The sequence below is a fragment of the Rhinoraja longicauda genome, chromosome 12 (assembly GCF_053455715.1).
Source record: "Rhinoraja longicauda isolate Sanriku21f chromosome 12, sRhiLon1.1, whole genome shotgun sequence".
Classification (NCBI taxonomy): Eukaryota; Metazoa; Chordata; class Chondrichthyes; order Rajiformes; family Arhynchobatidae; genus Rhinoraja; species Rhinoraja longicauda.
Genome location: NC_135964.1, coordinates 27,117,735 through 27,144,322, shown reverse-complemented (window position 1 = coordinate 27,144,322; position 26,588 = coordinate 27,117,735). Strand labels below are relative to the sequence as shown.

Sequence of the window (26,588 nt, the reverse complement as noted above, 5' to 3'; positions counted from 1 at the left end):
GAATCGGCATCCAAAGGTTGTAGCACAGGTCTTGAGAATGGTCCACAATGATTAGGACTTAGTTTGGAGGGGATCCAGATTGTCAGCAAGATTGGAGATGGGGTGTCATACAGAATATGTGAGAGGGTGAGGCCATACAGTCTGGAGGACTCATTCCTTCTAGCTCACTAAGAATATTAAAAGAGGGATCTAGCTCACTATTTTCCTGCTAGGCTTCCTGATCCTGGCAAACATTAGCTATGTGTGTAAAAATTTAATTGTGGTCTCCATCTGCCATATTTTAAAATGTGCATGTCGGATAAAAGGATCACCAGGGACATTCTCTCTGTTTTATATATTTAATCCACTATATCTGTCTTTCTTGTCCTGTGGGTAGGGGTGAGATTAATACCAAGGCATTATGGCAAGATGCCATAATATTGAGGTACACTATTTCTCTACGGCCCAAGGCATGGGAGATCTATTTAGTGGGTCACCTGCCAAATCACTGAACTCATGAACAGGAGCAGACATGGGCTATTCAGTGCTTTGAGCCTGCCCTGCCATTTAATATGGTCCGGGCTGAGCGATCTATCAATATGATTCCCATACTCTTTATGCCTTTTGCATCTAGAAATTTATCAATTTTCTTAAATATGTTCAGCAAATTGCCCTCCATAGACATCGGCAGTAGAGAATTCCACACGTTCACCAGCCTCTGAGTGAAGACATTTCTCAACTCAGTGTCAAAAGCTCCTGAGACTGTGGCCCCCTGGGTCTAGAGTCCCCCTGCATCCACGCAATGAAAGTTTTTTCACATGCCAATGAGTTCTCCTCATGTTCTTCTAAAGTCCAGTGAATAGATTAGTCTCCAGATGATGGGTGGGAACAGTATCATCGACTCTCCAACCCACCGCTGATGCTCCTAATCTGTTGAATTCATCCAACTGCTTTCCTCTTTTCACTCCATATTCCAACTTTTGCATTCTCGTGTATCCTTTCTCCTGTGCTCTTGGAACTGAATAGGAAAGCCAGTGGAGAGAGCCAGTGAACAAAGCAGATGAAATCTGACTGAATCTTAATCTTTATGTTTGTAATCTAAGAAATAAACAAATTTAACGATTTTCACCTGGTCCACTGCTTTTAGTTTTAGTCTGCCCCACTGAAAGATTGGAGATGGGCACATGTGGAACACATTTTATCCAATTCAGTCATCAAGGGGATCCTAGTGTTCTTTCGATATCGGGCAGTGCAAATGTATTGCTGTGCATCAGCCACATACTGTTGTGTTCAGCACCATTGTGGTCTTCTTCTTCTTCTTGCGTTTGAGGCAACTGAAGTTATGAAGCTGCTTCTGCTGTCTGTTGTCGTTCGCCTGACTGACGTCAGTTGACAGGGCTCACCACGGGGAGGTCGACAACATGAGCCCCACCATTGTGGTGAATCTGTGGAATTCTTTGCCACAGACGGCTGCAGAGACCAAGTCAGTGGATATTTTTAAGGCAAAGATAGATAGATTTCTGATTTGTAGATGTGTCAGAGGTTATGGGGAGAAGGCAGGAGAATGTGGCTAGGAGAGAGAGATAGATCAGCCATGATTGAAAGGCGGAGGAGACGTGAATGGCCTAATTCGACTCCTATCCCTTATGATCATTGAACAATTGAAAATATAAGGCAGACCTAAAATTTGTGAACAATGATCCCAAAGCAAAATGCTGGAAAGCTAAAATGAAAACAAAATATTTGAAACACTCAGCAGGTCAAGCAGTATCCACAAAGAGAGAAGCAAAGAATATTATTCAGTTGTATAATCTTTCCTCATAATTGGGTAATGACATGGATTTTTAAAAAAAGTTTTAAGCTGCAGGGAAAAGGTTGGGGAGCAAAGGAGCTTTAAATAGAAAGTTGTGGACAAGGTGATATTCTTAAATAATCTTTGGTCTTAGGAATGATTTGCTGCCCTCTCTAGTTCTGCGGGTTTTGTATTTGGTTAATTAACAGTGAAGGAGCTTCCGGGAAAGCATCATGGCATGGAATACGCAAGGCCTTAAAAAAACCAGGAGTGTCCGCCCGTACAGACTCTGTGGCTCCCGTAGAAGGTTCTTCAACCACCTCACACTGGACTGGACTGGAAGCAAGTTATCTTTGGTTCTGAGGGGTTGACTGAGAAGACAGAGGATCTCCGCCCTATCATTGATCTCTGCCCCTTTCTCTTTAACCTAGTTTCTATATGATGACTACATATCAAAATTTTCTAATTACACAAATATTGTGAGAGTGCAGGTAGATACATTGAAGATTATGGCAAATAACTTTCAGCTTTCTGAATGGTGAAAAAGTTGAAAGTAGTTCATGTCCAAAGAAACTGGAGGAAGGGGTGGGTGTTCCATTGAAAATTTAAATTGTTTAAAATTTTCTGGAGCGAGTCGTTCCAGAATCAAAAGGCTCTTGGAATGCTGGCATTTACAACTACAGGCTGGAGCAGATGGCAGAGACGATGCCACTGATGTGTGCAGCACTGGCTAGATTACAACTGGAATATTATAACCAATTCCAGACACACTACAGTGCTTAAAGATATACTGACCTGGAGCAAGTGCCATTTAGATTTACCGGAAGGACAGATGCTTCAAGGGATAACTTGTGAGGAATGAATATAGAAAAGGATTGATGTTTAAGATATTAAACAAATTTATATAATAAATGGAGAAAATATTTCCCCTATTGTGTAAAGTTGGAAATAGTATAGTCAAAATATTAGCACCAGCTTTTCAGAAGGGAGAGTTCCTCAGTTTGAAGCATTAGATCTGCTTCTCCCTCCACGGATGTCACCTTACCTGCTGATTGTTTGCAGCATTTTCAGTTTTTATTTGAAAATATCATGTTTCATGAATGCATCCAAACTTTTCTAGGTATAACAATAGAATGTCAACAGCACCGTTCACAGTTAGAAAATAAAAAGCTGGCCATGCGTACATTGAAAACAAAATTGTACCAGAGGATTGCAGAACAAAAACTGGAAAAGATGCAGAATACCCGTAAAATGCAGGTAAGAGTTCATAAGAATCTATTTCAATCTCGCCTATTTTTAATGTGATCCAGGTTTATCGCTTCTGAAAATCGGGTGGGCCAATGGGAAAATTGTTGAGAAGGGCGGCTCTTTGGCACAGCTGGTAGAGCTGCTGTCTCACAGCGCCAAAGACCCAGGTTCAACACAGATCTCGGGTCTTTGGTGCTGTGTGGAGGTTGCAAGTTCTTCCTGTGCGTTTCCTCTGGGTGCTCCGGTTTCCTCCTACAATGCAGACGTGCAGGTTCGTAGGTTAACTGGCCTTTGTAAATTGACCCAAGTGTATAGGGAGTGGACAAGAAAATGGGATAACATAGAACTAGTGTGAATGGGATGCTCGATGGGCCACAGGGCCTGTTTCTATGCTGTATCCGTAAACTAAACTAAATTACTGGTTAAAATGTGACCTGTCATCCTTTCCCCATCCCAGACCTTTTCCAGTCTGTCCATTATTCCACAACACAAATAGCCTGTATTACTTAGTTCCCAGCTTTGGTCAGTTTGCATTCACACCTCGATCATAGCTACTCGATAAAGACCATTTATCTCAACTTTTTACAAATACTTTGATAAAGGTACTTAATTTTGCTTTGTTTCTGACACCTTCTCTCACACTCTGCTTACTCTCACCACTACCTGAACTGTTTACTTCAACTTTATAAATTTCCCCAGCTTGAATCATATACCATCATTTTGCTCACTCCTTTAATTGATCTATCTCCCTTTGCAGAATGTATCCTCTACACCAGGGGCCTCCAAACCTTTCAGCATGAGGGCCACATTATATATTTGGCTCATTTTTGCAGGCCATAGGGAAAAAATAAAGTGTGAGTTTTATAAATTAAATGAACTCAAAAAAGTTTAGACTAGGTTACGTTAGATTAGATTAGGAAAGTTTAAACTAGGTTAGGTTAGATTAGGTTAGTTTACATTAGGTTTATATGGCAACAAATAAATAATATTCAATTTTTAAAGAGAGCTTGAAATATTGGAATATATATATACCATATGTATACAATTATTTATAAAACAGAAAAAATACAGTAACCACCACTGGGGGAGAAAGTGGAGAGAGAGGGGTAGAGGGGGGACAGAGTCGGGGTAGAGGGAGCAGCGGGTGAGAGTGGGAGTGCATGGAGGGGGATGGTGTCAGAGGGTCCAGTGAAGGAGCGCCGACAATTGCAGGGGCTGCTCCCTCCCTCTCCCAGAGCCAGCGAGATCCGCGCCGCTCCTCCACTCTCATCCCCGGCCTCGTCTCCCTCCAAATCAGCGAAATAAGAACACAAGTGTAGTTGTTGTTCAGAGGCCCCGCATCCCCGGGGTGAGCGGCGGCGAGGAGGGATGTTTCACTTGTGTTTGTTCCTATTTCACTGCGTTAGAGGGAGACGGGGCCGGGGGAGAGTGACGGAGCGGCGCAGATCTCGCTGGCTCTGGGAGAGGGGGGAGGGAATAGCTCCCGCAAGTGGCAGCGCTCCTTCACCCACCTCTGACACACTCCCCCTCCCCGTGCTCCCGCCCTCACCCGTCCCCCCCTCCCTGGGATGAGCGGCGGCAAGGAGGGAAGTTTCCTTGAGTTTTTTGTTTGCGAGGGGGCGCTGCGATCTCTTGCCTTGCCCCGGCTCTGGGTCAATAGACAGTAGGCGCAGGAGTAGGCCATTCAGCCCTTCGAGACAGCACCACCATTCAATGTGATCATAGCTGATCATTCTCCATCAGTACCCCTTTTCCTGCCTTCTCCCCATACCCCCTGACTCCGCTATCCTTAAGAGCTTTATCTAGCTTTCTCTTGAAAGCATTCAGAGAAGCATTTAGTGGGTCGGTGGCGAACCATTCTCCGGTGAACCTTCGCCGGCAGCTTCTTCCTCCAATCCCCGCCGCCTAAGAGCTTGCTGCGGGCCGGATAAAATCTCGTGGCAAGCCCGGTGGCCCACGGGCCATAGTTTAGAGATCCCTGCTCTATACAATTGTTTCCTACCTTATAACTACTTAGGATTGATGATGACTTGCATCCACTCCGTCATAGTAGTTCTGAAGAGACCAGCCACCGTGTGTTTTGCATTAGTTTTGTTACAAGCTCCCATTATTTCTTATTTGAATGCCTATCCAAGTTTCGCCACTATGAGAGCCCATAGACTACTAAACCCACCTGTGCCTTCTATTCCTCGTTCTCTGGATCCACACATTCAGTTTCCTGATCTTTTACATCATAATCCTTTAATTCTACTTTCCTGATCCAAACTTTGAAAATAGGTTATCACTACTGTTAGATTCTGCCTGCCTTAAAGAAACTGTTGGAGACCAGTCACATCTTCCTGTCCCCAGCCCTTTCTGCTTTTTGCAGTCCTCTCTCCATAACCTCTTGGCTCATCCTTCCGCACCCAATTCACCTGCTTCCCAGGCACATTTTCCTATAACCACAGGAGATAAAAATACCTATCCCCACACCTCTCGCACCTCCATTCAGGGACCCCAACAGCCCTTCCAAGTTGGACAGAGGTTCTCTTCCATCCTCATCTATTACATTCAGTGCTCCCAATGTGGCCACATCAGTGAGACCAAGTATAAACTAAGTGACCATTTCACCTACCATTTGCATTCTGTCCACCAAAGCCTGCTGGAACTGCCAGTTTCCATTTTGAGTGGCCTTCTCATTTCCATACTACCTTTTTTGCCTTGGCCTCCTATATTGCCAGAGTGAGGCTACATGCAAACTGAAACAACACTTCGATAGACCACAACCCAACAATATGAACATTGAATTCTCCATGTCAATTAACCTCACCGACTCTCCCCTTCCTCGTGCATTAACCTTTCTCCCACTGCAATAATCAACCTCATCCTTTGCCCTCCACCTTACGGGCGTCTCCCATTCCTCATTACTCTGAGTCTCCCACTTGCCTTTTATCCCTCTTCCACCATAGGCTGCCCCCGGCTTCACATTTCACTCCTCTTCCTTCCTTATCTCCATTTTACCTTTATATGTCCACCACTCTTCTGCCAAACAACCCCCTTCACCTCCAACAACCTATCACTTGCCATTTTTGCCTCACCCTGACCTATCTTTCCAAGCTTCCCCTCCCCCCCCCCCCATCAGTCTGAAGAAGAAACCAAACCCAAAAGGTTTTCTATCCATTTTCCACCAGATGCTGCTAAATTCTTCGAGCACTTCGTGTTTTGTTTAAAAAACAAATCCCTGCTTAATGTGCTAATTCCCATGTACACTCCGCTGGTTAGAGACAACATTAAGGACATGGCTTGACAAAATGGTTATTTGGTTGTGTTTTGGGCAGTGTCATGCAATCAAGACAGTTGGTTGGCGCAATGTATCATGGACAAAATCAGCGAGTTGATTACTTTCGATAGTCAAGCATATGTTCAAATAGTGAATAATCCGCATATGTCTCACTGTTCCCTGGTTACATTATGAATTCAGGACAATGGGTTTTACACAAAGAAAACAACTGCTGTAGAAATCAACTTCAAACTTTGTTTATCATAGGTTGGGACAAGAGCTCAATCAGAAAGAATTCGCACTTATAACTTCACACAGGATAGGATTACGGATCACCGAATCAACTATGTTTTGAGGGACATTAAGGTGAGATATATATGTGACATAAAATGGACATGAGGATTTTTCAGGATTAATTGGAAGTTGTGAATTGGCAGTTTAGTTTGACATTGATACAGTGGTTACATAAAAAACACTAAACATTAGAAACACTTCATGTAAACTTCTTTTGATCACCCTTTCGAACATACTCGTTTCTCCAATGCTTCCCATTCTATGCAGCTTAAAACATGTGTGATTTAAAGTAGATCTAAGTTCTGATAAAAGATCATTGATCTGAAGTGCTATTTCTCTCTCTCTCTAGAGAGAGAGAGAGAGAGACTGAGAGAGAGAGAGACTGAGAGAGAGAGACTGCCTGATCTGCCATGTTTCCAGCAGCTGCAGATTTTTTTGCTTTGACAATAATTGTGATACCTATAACTGAAAGTCAATGAGTTATGTTATCACAGAATTATTACAGCATGAGAAACTCCGGGATAAATCCTACTTGCCCTGTGATTGAATAATCCACTCAATCCCATTCCCCACTCTTTCCATGTAACCTTGTATATTATTTCCCTTGAAATGCCTACACAATTCTCTTTTGAAAGCCTTCATTAATTTGATCCAACTGTTATAGTTAATAACCATAAGCAGTCATTCTGCGTAGCAAAGCTGTTTGGTTGGGATTCACAACTAATTGAGTTGTGATGTCTTGGGTCATAAACGAATTTCCAAAGAGGAAGTATTGGCAGTTTTGAAGTCTATTAAGGAGAATAATCCCCAGGGCATGACCAAGTACATCCTAAAACTAACTAAGCAGGAGATGCTAGAAATCGGCATGGAACATAAGGTGCTGGAGTTACTCCGTGGGTCAGGGAACATCTCTGGAGGATGAAGGGCCTGTTTCTGTCCTGCTCCATTACAAAGTGCAGGAACTTAATTGCATTGGATTCTTAACTCGGTTTCCAATTAGCTCGATATATAAGCCCATATTTTGTCCCCCCCCTTAATCCCTTGTATTTTTCCAGGAGGTGCTTTGTGATGGCAGACAACTGGATGAACTGATTAATAAACTTCAAGAGTCAGCAGAAAAGGAAGCTCTCTTGGAGTTCATAGAAACAAGTAATAAAAGAACAGGAAGGAATGAAAGCTGAAATAATCAAACAGGTGGAGTTGTACCGTAATGGAAAACTTTTCTTTAATAGCCTATTGCATTCTGACTGGTTCTAATGGCCACTGGAGGATATGAATATGTATCTCAAAATGATCCAGAGCAAAAGTTCTATGAATTTAATGATTTACCATCTGAAATCTTGAGCCACGTTTTTTTTCCCTGAGATACAGCAACTCTCTGCTTGGGTATAGCTGCGCTGGGAGTGTGGACAGAATGGTAATTTTGCTTGAGATGTAACCTGTATGGATATGCTTTTGAAATTAAAGTAGGCAAAATAGTCTACTTACTCTGCCCAAGGAAAGCATCCAGTAACATGCAGTTGGACAGGAGTTCCATGCTGGTGTATTTACTTTACACTTTTCAGGATATAGTCTGAGTAATACCATTATGGAGTGACAAATAGTCTCTTTGAAAGAGACCATTACAAACTGTCTGAAGTGTTCATTACCAGCCTGTGCCTGTGGAGGGAAACACTTAGTTCCTATCTTTACCCATTGAGATAAAGCAGAAGGCTTAAAGTGTTGAGCAAATCATTAATGATGTTTATATTAGGTGCGCTTCATCTTCAACTGTTGCATATTTTTAAAATACTCCACTAAGTTGGAGAGGAGTTGCTCAGTTGGAATTGATGCTGCCTCACAGCACCAGTAACATGGATTCGATCCTGACCTCTGGTGCTATCCATGAGTTTGCACGTTCTCAAGGCCAAGTGGTTTCGTCCATGTACTTCAACTTCTTCCCACATTGCAAAAGAGTTGGTAGGTCAATTGGCCGTTATAAATTGCCCCTGGTGTTGGTGTTAGAGCCGTGGTAGTGATGGAAATAATGGGAAGAATAAAAATGATTAAAATGTATTGGATTCACAATGACTTGGTCATATGGATTCAGAACAGTCTTACTAACAGAAGACACAGGGTTGTGGTGGAAGGTCATTCTTCAGGCTGGAGGTCCATGATCAGTGGAATTCCATAGTGATCTTTGTCAGGATTTCTTGTTTGTGATATTTGCAAATTACTTCACAAATGCAGATGGGTTGGTTAGTAAGTTTTCAGAAGGCACCAAGATTGCTAGAGTTGCAGACTGGGAGGCTGGAACCTGTCAAATTATACGGGGGGGGGGGGTATATAGATCAGCTACAAAAATGGGAGTAGTGACAGATGAAGTTTAATTCGAGCAAATATGTGTTGCACTTTCGGAGATCGACTGCATGGGTAAGTATACAGATAATGGCAAGATCCTTATCAGCGTTAATATACAAAAGGGATCTTGGTGACCAAGTCCATAGCTTCCTGAAAGTGGCAACATAAGCAGGTAGAGCGGTTACGAAGGCATACGCAGCATGCTTGCCTTCATCGTTGACCCATTCTGCAAGAGGAATGTATATTTAAGACGGGGGGGGGGGGGGGGGGGAGAAATGATTTTTAATAAAAAAGACATTTAATAATTGATTAGAATTACTGAAAGATGTACAAACATGGGAATACAACTAAAAGTATGCAGAATTCAAGTCCTAAATAAAGCATATATCATTACTTTTAAGCAAGCCACATACATACCCCTGCACTAAACTCACCTTAATTTTTAAGATTTCTCCATCATGTTAATCTCACTGAAAGTGGAAAATTCATGTTTATATCTGTAAAGTGATACAAATTAATAATCACTACTCACGTCTCGTGGAAATATTTCAGTACCAGTGTATGTTTTTATGAATGAGTGGGCAACTTCAATATATTAACTAACTAGGATTAGCTCACTCAACAAGAAATAGGACAACACAGAACTAATAATTGATGTGGACATGGTGTATCTTTAAATTCAATTCCAAGATTGTGGCTAATTTTCTCAGCACCATTTCCTGTCCCCTTATCTTAACTCCTCTAATATCTGGAAACCAGATTTGAGAATTCTAAAATCCAACACAATTCACTTGACAAAATTTCACATTTCTGTCCTAATTGGCCGACTCCGATATTTTATGAGACTGCTCTCCAGTACTACATTCCTCAGCCAGGGGATGCATGCGTCCAGTATCCGTCAAGCTCTCTAAGAAATGTGTGTTACAATGCGGTCAACTCTTTTCTTTCAAATTCTAAATAAAGGACTGGGACACTTAATCTCACCCTGTCGCTTTACCTTTTTAGGCAAGGAGTCCAAACTTGTACACAACACTCCAGGTGCAATCTCACAAACTTTATATGACATTATTAAGACACCCTTACCACCCTTGTACCACTATCCTTTGACAAAAAAGGCTAATGTATATTTGCTTTCTTAACTGCCTGTAGACATGTACCCTGTTTAGCATCAATTTTAAAACTCTGTCTTCCAGTCCTAATATGCATACATATCTACCTGTGCTTTAAACCCTCTGCTCGGGTTACATGCGTCTGTTGCAGGGAACCTGGCGTGAAAGTCTGTGCTCTGCTAACACTCTTGAAGTAACACAGAAGTTAGTGGAGAGGCTTTTACTAAGGAGAAGGTGTTTGGGAAGCTGAAAGTTCTGAAGATGGATTATTCACTTGGACCAAAAAGACTACAACTCAGGGTTCCGAAGGAGATGGCTTTCGAGATGGTGGAGGCACGAACGATGATTTTCCAAGAATCACTAGTCAGGAGTAGTTTCAGAGGATTGAAAAATTGAAAATGTTACTCTGCTGTTCTAGAAGGGAGTGAAGCTGGAGGGAAAATGATAAGCCGGTTACCGTGACTTAGTGGTTGGTAAGATTTTAGTCCATTATAAAGGATGAGGTTTCAGAGTACTTAGAAGCACATGATAAAATAGGCTGGTCAGCATAGTTTTCTGAAGAGATCTTGCTAACAAATCTGTTGAAATTGTTCAAGGAAGTAAATAACAGGATAGACAAAGGAGATTCAGTGGATGTTGTTTACCTGGATTTTCAGAAGACCTTTGATAATGTGCCACGTGTGGCTTCTAAAGATGAAAGCCCATAGTATTAGAAGGAAAATAGAATGTTGGCTGAATGGGAGATGGAACACAGCATAGGGAGGTGTGGAGTCATGCATTTTTGTAGCATGAATAAAGGCAGAGACTATTTTCTAAATGGGGGTGAGGATTCAGAAATCAGACGTGCAAAGGAATTTGGGTGCTGGTGTAGGATTCCTAGGCCAGACCATTTTGGACCAAATTTGGGACTTCATGGCCTAATCAGGCCATGACTTCAGTGGCTAAGGCGTTTAGCTATCAAATTCCATTTCAAATTCCTCTGACTGCATCTGTCCTCTAACTTCCCCATACATAAACCTGACACTGACCGTACAACCCTTTGTAAAATCTACCTTTGGTAGTGTGCACAATGTTAAAGGCCTTATATTAATACAAGTTGTTAGTGATAAGGGTTATTTTCCAAGTTTCCAAATTTCTTTCCACTCTGTTGCTTTAAAAATGGAATTCTATCGATATTTTTTTTTAAATTAAAGATTTTAAACATCTACTTGAAATACCTCACCTCCATTTGCCAAGCATAAAAAAATATTTTTAAAGGATGTAAGATTTCTAACTAATTAAACAAGATAGTTAAAATGGGCTAAATTTAAGATGATTCAATTATTACATCAATCTTTTCAAACTAGGAAAATAATTTCATCTAAAACAAACATCTCATTTAGTAGCTGACTATTTCATTCATGCACACCACCAAAACCTCTCAGTACTTTTTTTTACAAGAGAATCATGTATTACTAAGCCAAAACAACAAAAAAACATTCTGAAGCAGATTGCAGATAATAGCTACTCCTGATCCAGATTTTGTTATTTTTTAATTGAACTAGAACAAGTGGACCCGTTGAGTCCAAACCTCTCTTGCATTAGTGCAGCACCCCTTCCTACCCTTCACCCCTCCCTCCCGACCCCCTCCCTGGGCGGAGAGTGCCCCTGTTGCTTTAGGTGGGCAAGGGAGGGGACAGGGAAAAGGCACTGACCGTGGTCCCATTTCTCCTGCGGGCCGGGCGTGGAGCCAAAGCGTCTTCTGCAGCTCGGTTGCAATCTGCGGCGGCCCGTTGTCGGGCGGGGAGTGTCTCCTGGGGCCATGGGTGGTTGAGAGTGGACAGGGAGAAGGCACTGACCTCAGCCCCATTTCCCCTGTGGGCCGGGCGTGGAGCCGTAGCCTCTCCTGTTGCTTGGCTGAGAGTGGTGGGGACGGCCAGCTTGTGGATCCTCTGCCGGGCACTGCACCACGGGAGGAAGGTCAGGAGCGGGGCACGTCGGGATGGCCGCCGGTCCTCCCGGGGTGGGGGGAGGAGGGAGCGCATTTATTAAAGTTTATTAGGTAAATTGTTTTTAAAAGGTAACAAAAGTGGGTTTATTCAGACCTCAGGGGAATAGCGAGTAGGGTGGGCCTAAAATTGTTGTGCACCGTTTTGGCTGTGGGGGGCATGGTACACACATAAACATATACACACAAACAAAACGAGAGTTTTAGTAATATATAGATAGATAATATGCCATTGTTGCTTCTATCAATTTCAGCACAATATTCAAAAATGTAAATGAGTAGATTTCAGTTATTTTCACAGGTCTTTCAGCCACAAAAAGCTTCAAAATGAGAAGAGATCATTCTGCTGTGCATGTCCGTGTTACCAATGAAAGTGATCATGGTTAATCTTCATGCCTTGCACTTTTGCCTGACCAGACGAACACCACTGCTTGTTCAGCAATGACAGCACAAGAGCAGGGACTGGGTAACCACCAGGAAACAAATGTTCACATTATGGTCAGTTCCAATGTTCAAAACTAACATTAGTAATCTCTATAGATCTGTACTTTTAGTTCGTGTAGTGGACTCAAAAGGGCTTCAATTTCACTGGTCATCCTTTAGATTGTTAATTTCAGAAAAACAATACAACAGATTACAAATATACATGAAAGACTTCAACATGCTGACATACTTCTCAAAAGGTGAATATTATTCAAGGATTCAATGACCATCTTTTTTAAATAAATTTTTACACCAAATATAAATCTGCAATGGAGATAAGGAAAATTACTATTTAATCTGTTGCTTACTTCCAATCCAAAAAACACGTATGAATTTTCTGAATTACTTGATTTCATTAAATTGATACATTTCCCAAATGAAACACAGGATAAAACTCTGAATTTCTCTTATTCCTGAAAGTGGATTCACCTTAAATAAACTGGAGCTGTTTCCACAAAAGGTTGAAATAATCCCACACAAGCTTTTCCAGTTGTAAGCTTCCTGTTGCTTTACTAAATTCTTCAGATTTACCATCTTGTACCATCGTAAAAAATGTCTGAGAACATGACGTTACTGCAGACCGTAAGGATAATTCTAAATATTGTTACCACCTCCAAATCACTTTCAAAAGGATGTGATGTACTTTAAAAGGATCAGAGCACAATTCAACACAATTTCATGGTGTACCTGCTGATAAGAGGGGAAAAAAAATCAGTTTCAATGCAATCTTTATTTTTCCAGTTCTTCCAAAGACACTAACATGTACCGCAAAAATATAATTGTCTGTATTTGCCAACTACCATATCTGCAACAATCCCAAAAAAATACTAGTTACTTTTCACTATTTTTGACCTTTTTTCCATTAATGACTGTTTAAAATAGAGCCAGTTAGTTCCCAATCTGACCATTCATATGAGGAACTCTATTATCTGGAGGGACTGAATGACCATTTTGCTGTATTCTTTCAACTCTTAGTCCTCCTGCTGGCAGCCAATCTTCATCTGAAAATGCACTGGAGCTCCCCGACTCTGAGTCAATATCACTCGATCCTTCAAAATCCCAATCTGCACTTGACTCGCTCCGGATATCATCATCCTCGCTAATAAAACTTTGTCCAGGATCCAAGCATGAAGGGTACAGACGTGCTGAAAGGCATATGAAGTCACTGTCATAGTGCAACAAACCCAACATTGTACCAACGTTGACCCACTGATCACCATTTACATCATACTGATGAACAGTCACTCTGTTCTTCCTCCACTGTGGGACTATAGTGGTTATGAGAAGCAGTTTGTTGCCATGACAAACAATTTGAAAATTGTGGGTGTTGGCGTCGATGGGGATATCACTGATCTTTCGCCACTCACCCTTCGAAGGGTTGTAAACCTTTATGACCGGGATATCACAAATACAATAAATTTCATCATTGAAAACACAAGCTTCCTGGAACTCACTCCGTTTTAAGGAAGCACAATTCAGCCACTGATTTCTCTCTGGCACATAGCACAACATCCTCTTATTATTAACTGCATACAAGCAGTCTCCAACTGTAATCAGCTCAAATGAGTGCAATGCATGAGGCAAGGGGGCCACAAAAATCCACTGGTTTCTCTGAATACTGTAACACTCAACCTCTTTAACTTTCAGGCCCGTAGATGGGTCTCGACCGCCTAGGATGTATATATATCCATTCAAATAGGCAACATCCATACCTTCTCTTGCCAGCAGTCGCTCTGCAAGTTGTTGCCAGCTATTCTGAATGGCATTATATACCCATAGTTGTTTACTTGGTTGTGCTGCCAAAAAGACATCGTTGTCTGGCGAAACACAGACAGCGAGTGAACTGATGGACTTTGTAAGGGCTGGACTAGTCAAAGGTGAAGACATTGCATATATGTCACCAGAATATGGATCATAACACAGGAAAGGCTCCTTTCGATGGCCAAAAAAAATAACCATCTCCTTAGCACTGAATCCAACCCTCTTTGAAGAGTTATGCATATTGGTGGGTAAATCAACACCTTTGGGAAGTGAAAGGTCATGCAAAATAGAACTAAGAGATTTTTTTTTGAAAAACAGCTGAGATTTAAGTGCATCGATGTAGAGTCTGTCTTTCTCACTGAAATGATGCCACCTTACAGACTTCAACACTTCAAGCGCATGTGCAGCACGCTCACTGATATTCGATTCAATCCACTGAATTGCCACGGTGCACACTTTCCTCTCACTGTCGATATCCAGTGTATCCAGCTTTAGGATCTCCTTAATCTGTTCCAACGACAGCTCACATAACTCCTCTGTTCTGCACAAATGCTGCAGGTTACGAGCGATGAAAGCAAGTGCCTTCTCTTTCAGTTCCACATTGTCAAAAGCATCTGCAAACTAAGGCAAGGGAAATTGGTTAGAGATCTGTCAGACACTGACAAGTGAATCTTCACAAATGAATTGATTTATTATGTTACATTCTCAAGGTGCCTCAGCTAATCAAGCAATTTTTGAAATATGAAATAATTACTATGTCTACTTGTCATCCACACGTACATAGATCCCACAGCGAGTGTAATGCCATTAATCTATTTTGGTGAGGCTGGTGGTGGCTAAATGGTGATCGGATGTCTTTTGTTTTCTTTAAATTGCAAACAGATGGAGGACATATTTATACAACTGGCTCTGTGCAAGACTGCAGCCCAAGCAAATGGCCAAATGAAAACATGTTTTTCATTGTTAAAAGCACCAACATTTATCTCTAAATCTATTCTGTAACAAATCTAAGCTTCGCTTGCTAAAAAGAGTTCCATGGACCACCTAATTCATGGTTATAAAAGTACACATTCAAAGCAACAGATCTTTAAAACCACAGCAAACAATTATTTCATCGACAACCATCCCAGACAAGGTCAGGAAAACCAAAGGTCACCAAAGGTTTTCAGAAACATGGATCCAAAGTCAACCATTCCTCTCAGCAAAACGACGTATCAAATTTGCTTTGCAAAATATTATTTTCTTAAGGAGTTTTTAGAAATTTTTCTCAGTTATCAAATCAGGAAGGAAATTATACAGGATTTTGTACTGATGAATGATAATAGTGCAGCACATTTTCGTGATATGAAGGTTAAAATAATAATAATATATTCCTTTATTTGTCCCACACCGGGGAAATTTAGTGTTACAGCAGCAAAGTGGATAGCAAGAGACATTCATTTTAAATAAAAATAAAGATAAGGATAATTGTCATCATTTACTGTGTTTTTCCTTTACGTTTACTGGTTTGTTGACTGGTCTGCTGGGAGTAGCGCTGGTTGTGCAGCGGGAAGGAAGGACCTCCGATATCTCTCCTTCACACACTTGGGGTGAAGGAGTCTGTCACTGAAGGAGCTACTCAGTGCATTGACAGTGTCCTGCATGGGGTGGGCGTCGTTGTCCAGCAGCGATGTTATCTTTGCTATCATCCTCCTCTCCCCCACCGCTTGTACTGAGTCGAGGGGGCAAACCAGGACAGAGCTGGCCTTCCTGATCAGCTTGTCGAGTCTCTTCCCCTCTGCTTCTGAGATGCTGCAGCTCCAGCAGACCACTCTATAAAAAATGGCCGATGCCACCACAGTGTTGTAGAAGGTCCTTAGGAGCACTCCAAAGGACCCGAGTCTCCTCAGCAGGTAACGTCTGCTCTGGCCCTTTTTGTACAATGCATTGGTATTTTCGGTGCAGTCAAGTTTATTGTTAAGGTAAACACCCAGGTACTTATAAGAGTCCACCCTCCCGATGTCCATTCCATGGATGTTCACCGGTGTCAGGGGGACATGGCTGCGCCTGCAGAAATGACTTGGATGAAGGGATTAAAAGTACCATTAGAAATTTGCAGACGATACAAAGCTGGGTGGTAGTGTGAACTGTGAGGAAGATGCTATGAGGTTGCATGGTGACTTGGAAGGTTGTGTGAGTGGGCGGATGCATGGCAGATGCAGTTTAATGTGGATAAGTGTGAGGTTATCCACTTTGGTGGTAAGAATAGGAAGGCAGAGTATTATCTGAATGGTGTCAAGTTAGGAACAGGGGACGAACAACGAGATCTGGGTGTCCTAGTGCATCAGTCACTGAAAGGAAGCATGCAGGTACAGCAGGCAGTGAAGAAAGCCAATGGAATGTTGGCCTTCATAACAAGAGGAGTTGAGTATAGGAGCAAAGAGGTCCTTCTGCAGTTGTACAGGGCCCTAGTGAGACCGCACCTGGAGTACTGTGTGCAGTTTTGCTCTCCAAATTTGAGGAAGGATATTCTTGCTATTGAGGGCGTGCAGCGTAGGTTTACTAGTTTAATTCCCGGAATGGCGGGACTATCATATGTTGAAAGACTGGAGCGACTCGGCTTGTATACACTGGAATTTAGAAGGATGAGAGGACATCTTATCGAAACGTATAAGATTATTAAGGGGTTGGACACGTTAGAGGCAGGAAACATGTTCCCAATGTTGGGGGAGTCCAGAACAAGGGGCCACAGTTTAAAAATAAGGGGTAGGCCATTTAGAACTGAGATGAGCAAAAACGTTTTCAGTCAGAGTTGTGAATCTGTGGAATTCTCTGCCTCAGAAGGCAGTGGAGGCCAATTCTCTGAATGCATTCAAGAGAGAGCTGGATAGAGCTCTTAAGGATAGCGGAGTCAGCGGGTATGGGGAGAAGGCAGGAACGGGGTACTGATTGAGAATGATCAGCCAGGATCACATTGAATGGCGGTGCTGGCTCGAAGGGCCGAATGGCCTCCTCCTGCACCTATTGTCTATTGTCTAAATCCACCATCATCTCCCTGGTTTTCCCTGCGTTGATCCGGAGGCGGTTCCGCTGGCACCAGTCCACAAAAATGGTAAGGAACATGACATGATACTTTCAATCCAGGAGGTTTAACTCCTGAATAGAATTTTATCTTAGCTCAGGTGATTAAGTAAATTTGGTAAAAAAGAACGAGGAACCACAAACGGACATAGTTGTCTGAAAGGCTTGTTCCTGCGTTGTACAAGGTTCAGAAAGATTAAATCGGACAGGAACTTCGGAGGACCTAACATGGTCCAATAACACTGCCGCGCTGGTCAAGAAGGCACAGCAACGACTGCTCTACCTTAAAACAATGAAGAAGTCTGGTCTACCCCAACAGCTGCTGACGACATTCTACCACTGCACCATAGAGAGCATCCTAACACATGGCATCCCTGTGAGGTACCTCAGCTGCATGGAGGTAGAGAGGAAAGCTCTTCAGCGGGTAGTCCATAGAGCTCAGAGGACCATCGGAACACAGCTACCAGCCTTGGAGGGCATCTACAACACACGATGCCTCAGAAAAGCCACCAGCATCCACAAAGACTCTTCACACCCCTGCAACAGTCTGTTCGAACTTCTACCATCGGGCAGACAATACAAGGCCTTCTACGCCCGCACCTCCAGACTCAGGAACAGCTTCATCCCCAGGGCCATAGCGGCTATGAACCGGTCCTGCTGAGCCGGATGGTCACATCGCACAGTGATCCAGCACAGATCTACTTGCACTTTATTCTGTTTCAAAACTGTTACAATTTGTTTCATTGGGTTGTTTAAATTAATACTGACTAACTAATTAAATTATTGCATCGCATGGGAGGCGCATTCCCAATCTCGTTGTACCCCTGTACAATGACAATAAAGATATATTGTATTGTATTGTAAAGCAAGGGCAGCACAGTGGCGCAGCGGTAGAGTTGTTCATCTGTTGCCAGTTGGCAGAAAGCTCATCTGTCTGCAGGACCTGTAACCTGCCCGAAAGCTGACGACACAAGCGGGAGGGAGCTGGAGATGTTGGATGTGTGGGTCGGTAGGAAGGTGAACCGGGGTAATGCCTCCAGCACCTCAAAGGTAGGCTGCAGAAGGCACCCAGGGACACAAAGTTGGAAGAGAGAGGAGAGGGACGTTAGATTGTGGGAACTGCTTCAGTACATCGAGCGCGCGGGCCAACTGGATTTTGGACATTCAAAAATGGCGGCGCCCGCATGTGTTATATATGCAAAAATAATTTCACTATGCCGTTGCATATGTGACAAATATAGCACTATTGAACTATTGAGAGTTTCCTCCGGCAATATGTCGAGGGTCCCACAGGGGAAAGGGCAATACTTGATCAAGTTTTGGGAGATTGGGATGGGTAAGTGGATGTGGCTTTTGGGACCAGCGTCCATGTTCTATTAGGTTTAAGATAGTAATGGAGGGGGACTGCTTCTCTAAGTATTTTATTTATGAACAATATAAATAGTGTAGGAAAGAAACTGCAGATGCTGGTTTAAATCGAAGGTAGCCACAAAATGCTGAAGTGGCTCAGCGGGTCGGGCGGCATCTCGGGAGAGGAGTGGGTGACGTTTTGGGTTGAGACCCTTCTTCAGACTGATGCCAGGGGAGTGGACATCAGTCTGAAGAAGGGTCTCGACCCGAAGCGTCACCCGTTCCTTTTCTCCTGAGATGCTGCCTGACCCGTTGAGTTGCTCCAGTATTTTGTGTCTCCCTTCAATACAAATAGTGTCAATCATCCAGAGTGACATTTTCATTACCAGGGGCTGATGCTTTCATTGCATTTTGTGCATTCAGGTCTCTTTTCAATGTATTTAAAAGATTACCATATTAGCATAAATTTAATCAGTGACAAAAATCACTGGGGAATCAATCAGACATGCTAAATCCAATCATCCAATTTTTTTTCAAGTTGAGCAGATAGCTTTGGTAAGCTTTTAGCTGCTTTTCCAGTTGGAATCACCTTGCTTATTAAAGAATTGGGTTGCACAATTGTTTGGGATAAGGTGAGAAATATGTTTCCATTTGATAAATCTACATAACTGTTATATCTATATTCATATTCTGGAATACCAAATCTATTGCATGGGTTTATTGACTATAATCTGTTACCAAGTAATGCATTTTGCATTTATGCATTGTCTTTTAATGTAGAAAGAAATTCCAGACTACTTTAAGAACATTCAAACAGTAATGAGCTAACTAACTTCAGAATTAAAGGATTTTCTTTTAGGAAGGAGATGAAGAGGAATTTATTTAGTTAGAGGGTGGTGAATCTGTGGAATTCTTTGCCACTGAAAGCTGGAGGCCAGGTCAGTGGACATTTTTAAGGCAGAGATAAATGATTCTTGATTAGTACAGATGCAGAGGTTATGGGGAGAACGCAGGAGAATGGGGTTAGGAGGGAGAGATAGATCAGCCATGATTGAATGGCGGAGTAGACTTGATGGGCCAAATGGCCTAATTCTACTCCTATCACTTATGACCCAAGGACAGAGCAGGCCCACGAGTTAAAATGATAAATTGAGGCAAGGCCAACTTTAACGGTATGAGACAGGAACTCGCTCAATTTGATTGGAGAAGGCTGTTTGAAGGAAAAAGAATGTGGGATGTTTTCAAAAGTGTGTTGACAAAAGTTCAGGACATGCACGTTCCTGTTACGAGTAAAAGGCAAGGCTGGTAAGCGCAAGGAAGTTTGGATGACATGGGAAATTGGGGGCTCAGGTCAAGAGTAAGGAGAAGGCATCTGGGATCAAATGCATCCCTGGAGAAATTTTGGGAACTAAGGAGCAAGCTAAAAAAGGAAATCAGGAGGGCAAAAAGTGGACAGCTCTGGTAGATAGAATTCAGGATAATCCCAAAAGATTTTATAAGCACAGAAAGAGAAAAAAAGGATAACCAGAGAGAGAGAGACTGGTGATGGTGGAAGGTTGCTTGTGGGACTGGAGGCCTGTGACTAGTGGTATGCCTCAGGGTTTGGTGGTGGGCCCATTGACGTCTGTCATCTATATCAATGATTTGGATGAGAACGTACATGGCATGATTAGCAAGTTTGTGGATGACACAATAGTGGGTGGTATTGCAGATAGTGAAGATGGTTGTCAAAAATTGCAGCAGCATCTTGATCGGTTGGCCGGGTGAGTTGATGAATGGTTGATGGAAATTAAGTGAAATGTGAGATGTTGCATTTTGGGAAGTCTAACATGGGCAGCACATAGAAACATAGAAAATAGGTGCAGGAGTAGGCCATTCGGCCCTTCGAGCCTGCACCGCCATTCAATATGATCATGGCTGATCATCCAGCTCAGTAGCCTGTACCTGCCTTCTCTCCATACCCCCTGATCCCTTTAGCAAAAAGGGCCACATCTAACTCCCTCTTAAATATAGCCAATGAACTGGCCTCAACTACCTTCTGTGGCAGAGAATTCCACAGACTCACCACTCTGTGTGAAGAAATGTTTTCTCATCTCGGTCCTAAAAGACTTCCCCCTTATCCTTAAGCTGTGACCCCTGGTTCTGGACTCCCCCAACATCGGGAACAATCTTCCCGCATCTAGCCTCTCCAACCCCTTAAGAATTTTATATGTTTCTATAAGATCCCCCCTCAGTCTTCTAAATTCCAGCGAATACAAGCCCAGTCTATCCAGTCTTTCCTCGTATGCAAGTCCCGCCATCCCAGGCATTAATCTGGTGAACCTTCTCTGTACTCCCTCTAAGGCAAGAACGTCTTTCCGCAGGTTAGGAGACCAAAACTGCACACAATACTCCAGGTGCGGTCTTACCAAGGCCCTGTACAACTGCAGCAGAACCTCCTTGCTCCTAAACTCAAATCCTCTTGCTATGAATGCCATCATACCATTCGCTTTCTTCACTGCCTGCTGCACCTGTATGCTTGCATTCAATGACTGGTGCACCATGACACCCAGGTCACGTTGCATCTCCCCTTCTCCCAATCGGTCACCATTCAGGTAATAGTCTGCTTTCCTGTTCTTGCCGCCAAAGTGGATAACCTCACATTTATCCACATTATATTGCATCTGCCATGCATTTGCCCACTCGCCTAATCTATTCAAGTCACTCTGCAGCCTCCTAGCATCCTCCTCGCAGCTAACACTGCCACCCAGCTTCGTGTCATCCGCAAACTTAGAGATGTTGCATTCAATTCCCTCGTCCAAATCATTAATATACACTGTAAATAACTGGGGTCCCAGCACTGAGCCTTGCGGTACCCCACTAGTCACTGCCTGCCATTCCGAAAAGGACCCGTTTATTCCTACTCTTTGCTTCCTGTCCGCCAACCAATTTTCTATCCACCTCAAAACTGAACCCTCAATACCGTGTGTTTTAAGTTTGTACACCAATCTCCTATGTGGGACCTTGTCGAAGGCCTTGTCGAAGGCCTTCTGAAAGTCCAGATATAACACATCGACTGGTTCTCCCTTATCCACTCTACTAGTTACATCCTCGAAAAATTCTATAAGATTCGTCAGACATGATTTGCCTTTGGTAAATCCATGCTGACTTTGTCCGATGATTTCACCACTTTCCAAATGTGATGCTATCACATCTTTAATAACTGACTCTAGCATTTTCCCCACTACCGATGTTAGGCTAACTGGTCTATAATTCCCCGTTTTCTCTCTCCCTCCCTTTTTTAAAAGTGGGGTTACATTAGCTACCCTCCAGTCCTCAGGAACTACTCCAGAATCTAAAGAGTTTTGAAAAATTATCACTAATGCATCCACTATTTCTGAGGCTACTTCCTTAAGCACTCTGGGATGCAGCCTATCTGGCCCTGGGGATTTATCTGCCTTTAATCCATTTAATTTACCTAACACCACTTCCCGACTAACCTGGATTTCCCCACCGTTCCTCCATCTCATTAGACCACCGGTCCCCCGCTATTTCCGGCAGACGGTCTATGTCTTCCTTAGTGAAGACAGAACCAAAGTATTTGTTCAATTGGTCTGCCATCTCCTTGTTCCCTATGATCAATTCACCTGTTTCCGACTGCAAGGGACCTACATTTGCCTTAACTAATCTTTTTCTCTTGACATATTTATAAAAGCTTTTGCAGTCTGTTTTTATGTTCCTTGCCGGTTTTCCCTCATAATCTATTTTCCCTTTCCTAATTAAGCCCTTTGTCCTCCGCTGCTGGACTCTGAATTTCTCCCAGTCCTCTGGTATGCTACTTTTTCTGGCTAATCTGTATGCTTCATCTTTTGTTTTAATACTATCCTTGATTTCCCTTGTTAGCCACGGATGCACTACCTTTCCTGGTTTGTTCTTTTGCCAAACTGGGATGAACACTTGTTGTAGTTCATCCATGCGACCTTTAAATGCCTTCCATTGCATGTCCACCGTCAACCCTTTCAGCATCAATCGCCAGTCTATCTTGGACAATTCATGCCTCATACCCTCAAAGTTACCTTTCTTTAAGTTCAGAACACTTGTTTCTGTATCGACTTTGTCACTCTCCATCCTACACAATGAATGGTAGGGCTCTGAAGTGCAGTAGAGCATAGGGATCTATGTGTTCAGGTACATAGCTCCTTGAAAGTGGCATAGATAGGGTGGCCAAAGGCTTTCGACAGGTACATGAATAGGATAGGTTTAGAGGGATATGGATCAAACACAGGCAGGTAGGACGTCAGTTATAGCGAGCAGGTTGGGCCTAACAGCCTGTTTCCACGCTGTATGACTCTGAGGTGCTGGAGAAAGCCAGCGATTCAGTCAGCGTCACTTTGCATACATGTGTCAAAGACAGGTAAATAAGACCATAAGACATGGAAGCAGAATTAGCCCAGAGTCTAATCTGCCATTTTATCATGGCTATCAACCCTGTTCTCCTGCCTTCTCCCCTTAACCTTCAATGCCCTTAATAATTAAGAACCTATCAATCTCTACCTAAAAAATACCCACGGTGTTGGCCCCCACAGAGGTCAGCAGAAATTAATTCCACAGGTTCACAACCCTCTGGCTAAATTCCTCCTCATCCCTGTTCCAAAAAGCACGACCTTTTGTTTTGAAGATCTTCCCTCTTGTTCTGGAGTGTCATCCTTTCCACATCCACTCTATCACAGCCTTTCATTACCCAGTAGGTTTTAATGAGACACCCCACCCCCCTCATCTATGGGCTCCTATCTTGTTTAGCAATCTCACCTTATCAAAGGCTTTCTGAAATGCAAGTAAACAACATTCTTTGTCTATCCTGCTTGTTACCACCTCAAAACACTCCAGCAGGTTTGTCAGACAAGATCTCCATCTCAAAACCATGTTGCTTCCAAGTACCCCGAAACATCATTGTAGGAGCCATTTAGACTTAAATAGTTACCGTCATTATATTATGGCCATGTTTAATATTTCTAGTTTTTGTCTTTTTTGCATGCTTGTGGGTGTGCTTTGATACGTAATGGGGAGTGTCTACATCTGAGGAGGCTAGTGTAGCCACAGAGATTGATGGTCAGTTTAGTCTCAGAGGATGGAGAGAAAACAGTTTTTTACCACGACCACACGGTAACGACCAAGGTCTCGACTGTATTGTTTGAAGAAGAAACAGTTGACAAGAGCGAAAAGTTATGAATTACTCTTTTGATTTGTGCTACTTTAATAAAGACCAATTAATCAAGAAACAGCGTTTGGAAGATTCGTTTTTGTTATCTCAGTGTGTGGTGAGTGCGCAAGCTATATCTCCACCCCATCCCCGAGCAGTAATGGCTATCGAAGTTGGACTTGGAGAAAGCATAGAAACTGCCATTACAATCATCCTGAATAATGGACTCTAAACTGGGACTAGCTCAGGTAGACACCTTGGTTAACATGGACAAGGGTCGAAGGGACTGTTTCCTTGCTGTATGACCATCCCCCTCGCAGCCCCCGGGTGGGGTAATGGGAATCCCACTCAGCGAACCCAGACGGGTAGGGTGGACTCACCTTTAAGATGCCTGCGCAGTTGTAGAGGTCGAGGCGCCGCGCCATGAAGGCAGCGCAGGCTTGCCGCACGTACTCGAGCTGCAGCATGTTGGCGGCCACGTAGAGCTTCTGCACGCTGGCCTCGCACACGGTGACGCGGCCCGTGTAGCAGTAGTCGATGATGAGCGCCATCGAGTCCGAATCCACATCGTGGATGGTGACGCTCTGCTGCTTGCTCTCGAACAGGCCGCCCGTGAACATGCTCCTGAAGTAGGGGCTGGCGGCCGCCAACACGTTCCGGTTGCACAAGAAGCGGCTGCCGCCGTCCACCTCTAACGTCACGTCCACTAGCAGCCGTGCGTCGTAGAAGGACTTGAGTTCCCGGAGCAGGGCCCCAGCGTAGGCCGTATCCTCCAGCTGCTCAGGACCCGACAGACACGGAAGAGCCTCCATCTTGTCTCGACCGCTCCCAGAGCCCTGCTCTCAGCGCGTCACCAGCTCCCGCCCCCCGGGTCGCACTCAGCCAATCAGCTTCCACCACATCCGCCCCCTCCCCTCGCTCATTGTCCGCCTTGGACGTCAATCACTGAACGTCACCGGCGGGCCGACCAGGGGCTCCACTTTTGTAAGGGCGCCTCCTACAGGCCAGCTCTGCCCATAGCGGATTCCAGTCTGATAAATTCCAGAACTTTCTCCAGTTCAAAATAGAAATAAAATGATAACGTGATTCCATAAATGCAATTTAGGCAATATTGTCTAATAAGAAACAAGCTGGTTCCTCTGAATGAAAGGAAACCCATCTAAATTTCCATTTCTTGGTTCTGCAGCTAAAATCTAAGACCCTCTTAAATCCAATTAATGAGCCACCGTTTTCATTGGAAATGCTTCTGTGACTATTGATCCCATCAGTATACCGATTATACCTCGTAACAGTCTCATCTATCCCCTACTGTCACAACCCCACTGTCAGCTGCCACATGCATCAAGTGCAATGTCACATTGAATATTTTCGATTATTTAAACTTTATTGTTTTAATCACCACTTCTCCAAGGTTAATGCAGAATGCATTAATATGTTTCCCTTTTTGTGATTATCCTTTGTAGTGTTGAATGGAAGTGAATTTCTTGGGAGAGACAAATAGGATTCAGCAAAGTCCTCTTGTCTATATTAACAGGACAATGATGAAGAGTCAAAAGCTTCAAATTCTTGGGTGTGCATATTTCTGAAGATCTTTCCTGGACCCAGCACACTGATGCAATTATAAAGAAAGCACATCAACGCCTCTACTTCTTGAGAGGATTACGGAGATGCCATATGTCAGGGAGGATTCTCTTGAACTTCTACAGGTGTACAGTAGCGAGTATATTGACTGGTTGCATCATGGCCTGGTTCGGCAACTTGAATGTCTAGGAGCAATGAAGACTGCAAAAAGTTGTGAACACTGCCCATTTCTGACCTCCCTACCATCGAAAGGATATACCAGATCATAGCCTCAAAAAGGCATCATCAGAGACCCACACCACCCTGGCCACACACTCATTTCATTCCTGCCCTCTGGAAGAAGGTACATGGGCCTGAAAACTGTAATGTTCAGGTTCAGGAACAGCTTCTTCCCTACAGCCATTAGGCTATTAAACACTACAATCTCAAATAAACTCTAAACTACATGGACTATTATTGTTATTGTTGCAATTATAGTTTGCTTTTTATGTGTACGTATGCGTGTGTACTATGTATACATATTCTGTTGTGCTGCTGCAAGTAAGAATTTCAGTGTCCTATCTGGGTCATATGACAATAAAACACTCTTGGGTCATTGATCAATAGAATCAAAAGATTTAGTGAACTCAAAAGAGAGTATGCACATTGGTTTATGTTACTTTCTGCATTTTATTTTGGAGTTATCTTATGATGATCATGCTCACGTTGGCTCTGAATGGACAGGATACACACTGCAATTCACAGAGCGTCTCTGCAGCCATTTAGAATATAGTCAGTTTATTGAGTATAGAAGATAGACACGAAAAGCTCGGGTAACTCAACGGGTTAGACGGCATCTCTGAAGAAAAGAAATCAGTGATGTTTCGGTTCAAGGCCCTTTTTCAGAAGGAAGAAGGTATGCAGCCGGGTCTCGACCCGAAACGTCACCTATTCCTTTTCTACAGAGATGCTTTGTGACCCACTGAGTTACTCCCGCTTTTTGTGTCTATGGTTTAAACCAGCATCTGCAGTTCCTTCCTACAAATATTGTGTATAGATGTTGGGAGGTCATGTTGTAGTTACAGTGCCCTCCATAATGTTTGGGACAAAGACCCATCATTTATTTATTTGCCTCTATACTCCACAATTTGAGATTTGTAACAGAAAAAAATCACATGTGGTTAAAG

The 26,588-nt window shown here is 43.1% G+C and overlaps 2 protein-coding genes across 2 annotated transcripts in view; one reads left to right on the top strand and one right to left on the bottom strand.

Moving 5' to 3' along the window:
* The window catches only part of LOC144598819 (peptide chain release factor 1, mitochondrial-like), a 30,377-nt gene extending 21,232 nt beyond the window's left edge, over nucleotides 1–9,145 (top strand). The window contains exons 8-10 of the mRNA XM_078409274.1: nucleotides 2,892–3,028; nucleotides 6,546–6,644; nucleotides 7,628–9,145. Coding sequence (XP_078265400.1) covers nucleotides 2,892–3,028; nucleotides 6,546–6,644; nucleotides 7,628–7,753 — 362 coding nt within the window. The 3' untranslated portion in view covers nucleotides 7,754–9,145. The remainder of the gene's footprint in view (nucleotides 1–2,891; nucleotides 3,029–6,545; nucleotides 6,645–7,627) is intronic.
* On the bottom strand, nucleotides 8,821–24,675 carry kbtbd7 (kelch repeat and BTB (POZ) domain containing 7). Its single transcript, XM_078409273.1, has 2 exons — nucleotides 24,222–24,675; nucleotides 8,821–14,873 (listed from the first exon to the last, which is right to left on the bottom strand). Exons 1-2 carry the CDS (start codon nucleotides 24,651–24,653, stop codon nucleotides 13,380–13,382), a joined length of 1,926 nt encoding a protein of 641 aa, XP_078265399.1. The 5' UTR covers nucleotides 24,654–24,675; the 3' UTR covers nucleotides 8,821–13,379.
* Nucleotides 24,676–26,588: the final 1,913 nt, after the last annotated feature.

Coding starts and splice junctions, on each gene's coding strand:
- kbtbd7 (XM_078409273.1), bottom strand. CDS start 24,653: ATGGAGGCTCTTCCGTGTCTGTCGGGTCCTGAGCAGCTGGAGGATACG. Junction 14,874..24,221: donor ACTGCGCAGGCATCTTAAAG/GTGAGTCCACCC, acceptor CCCTTGCCTTAG/TTTGCAGATGCTTTTGACAA.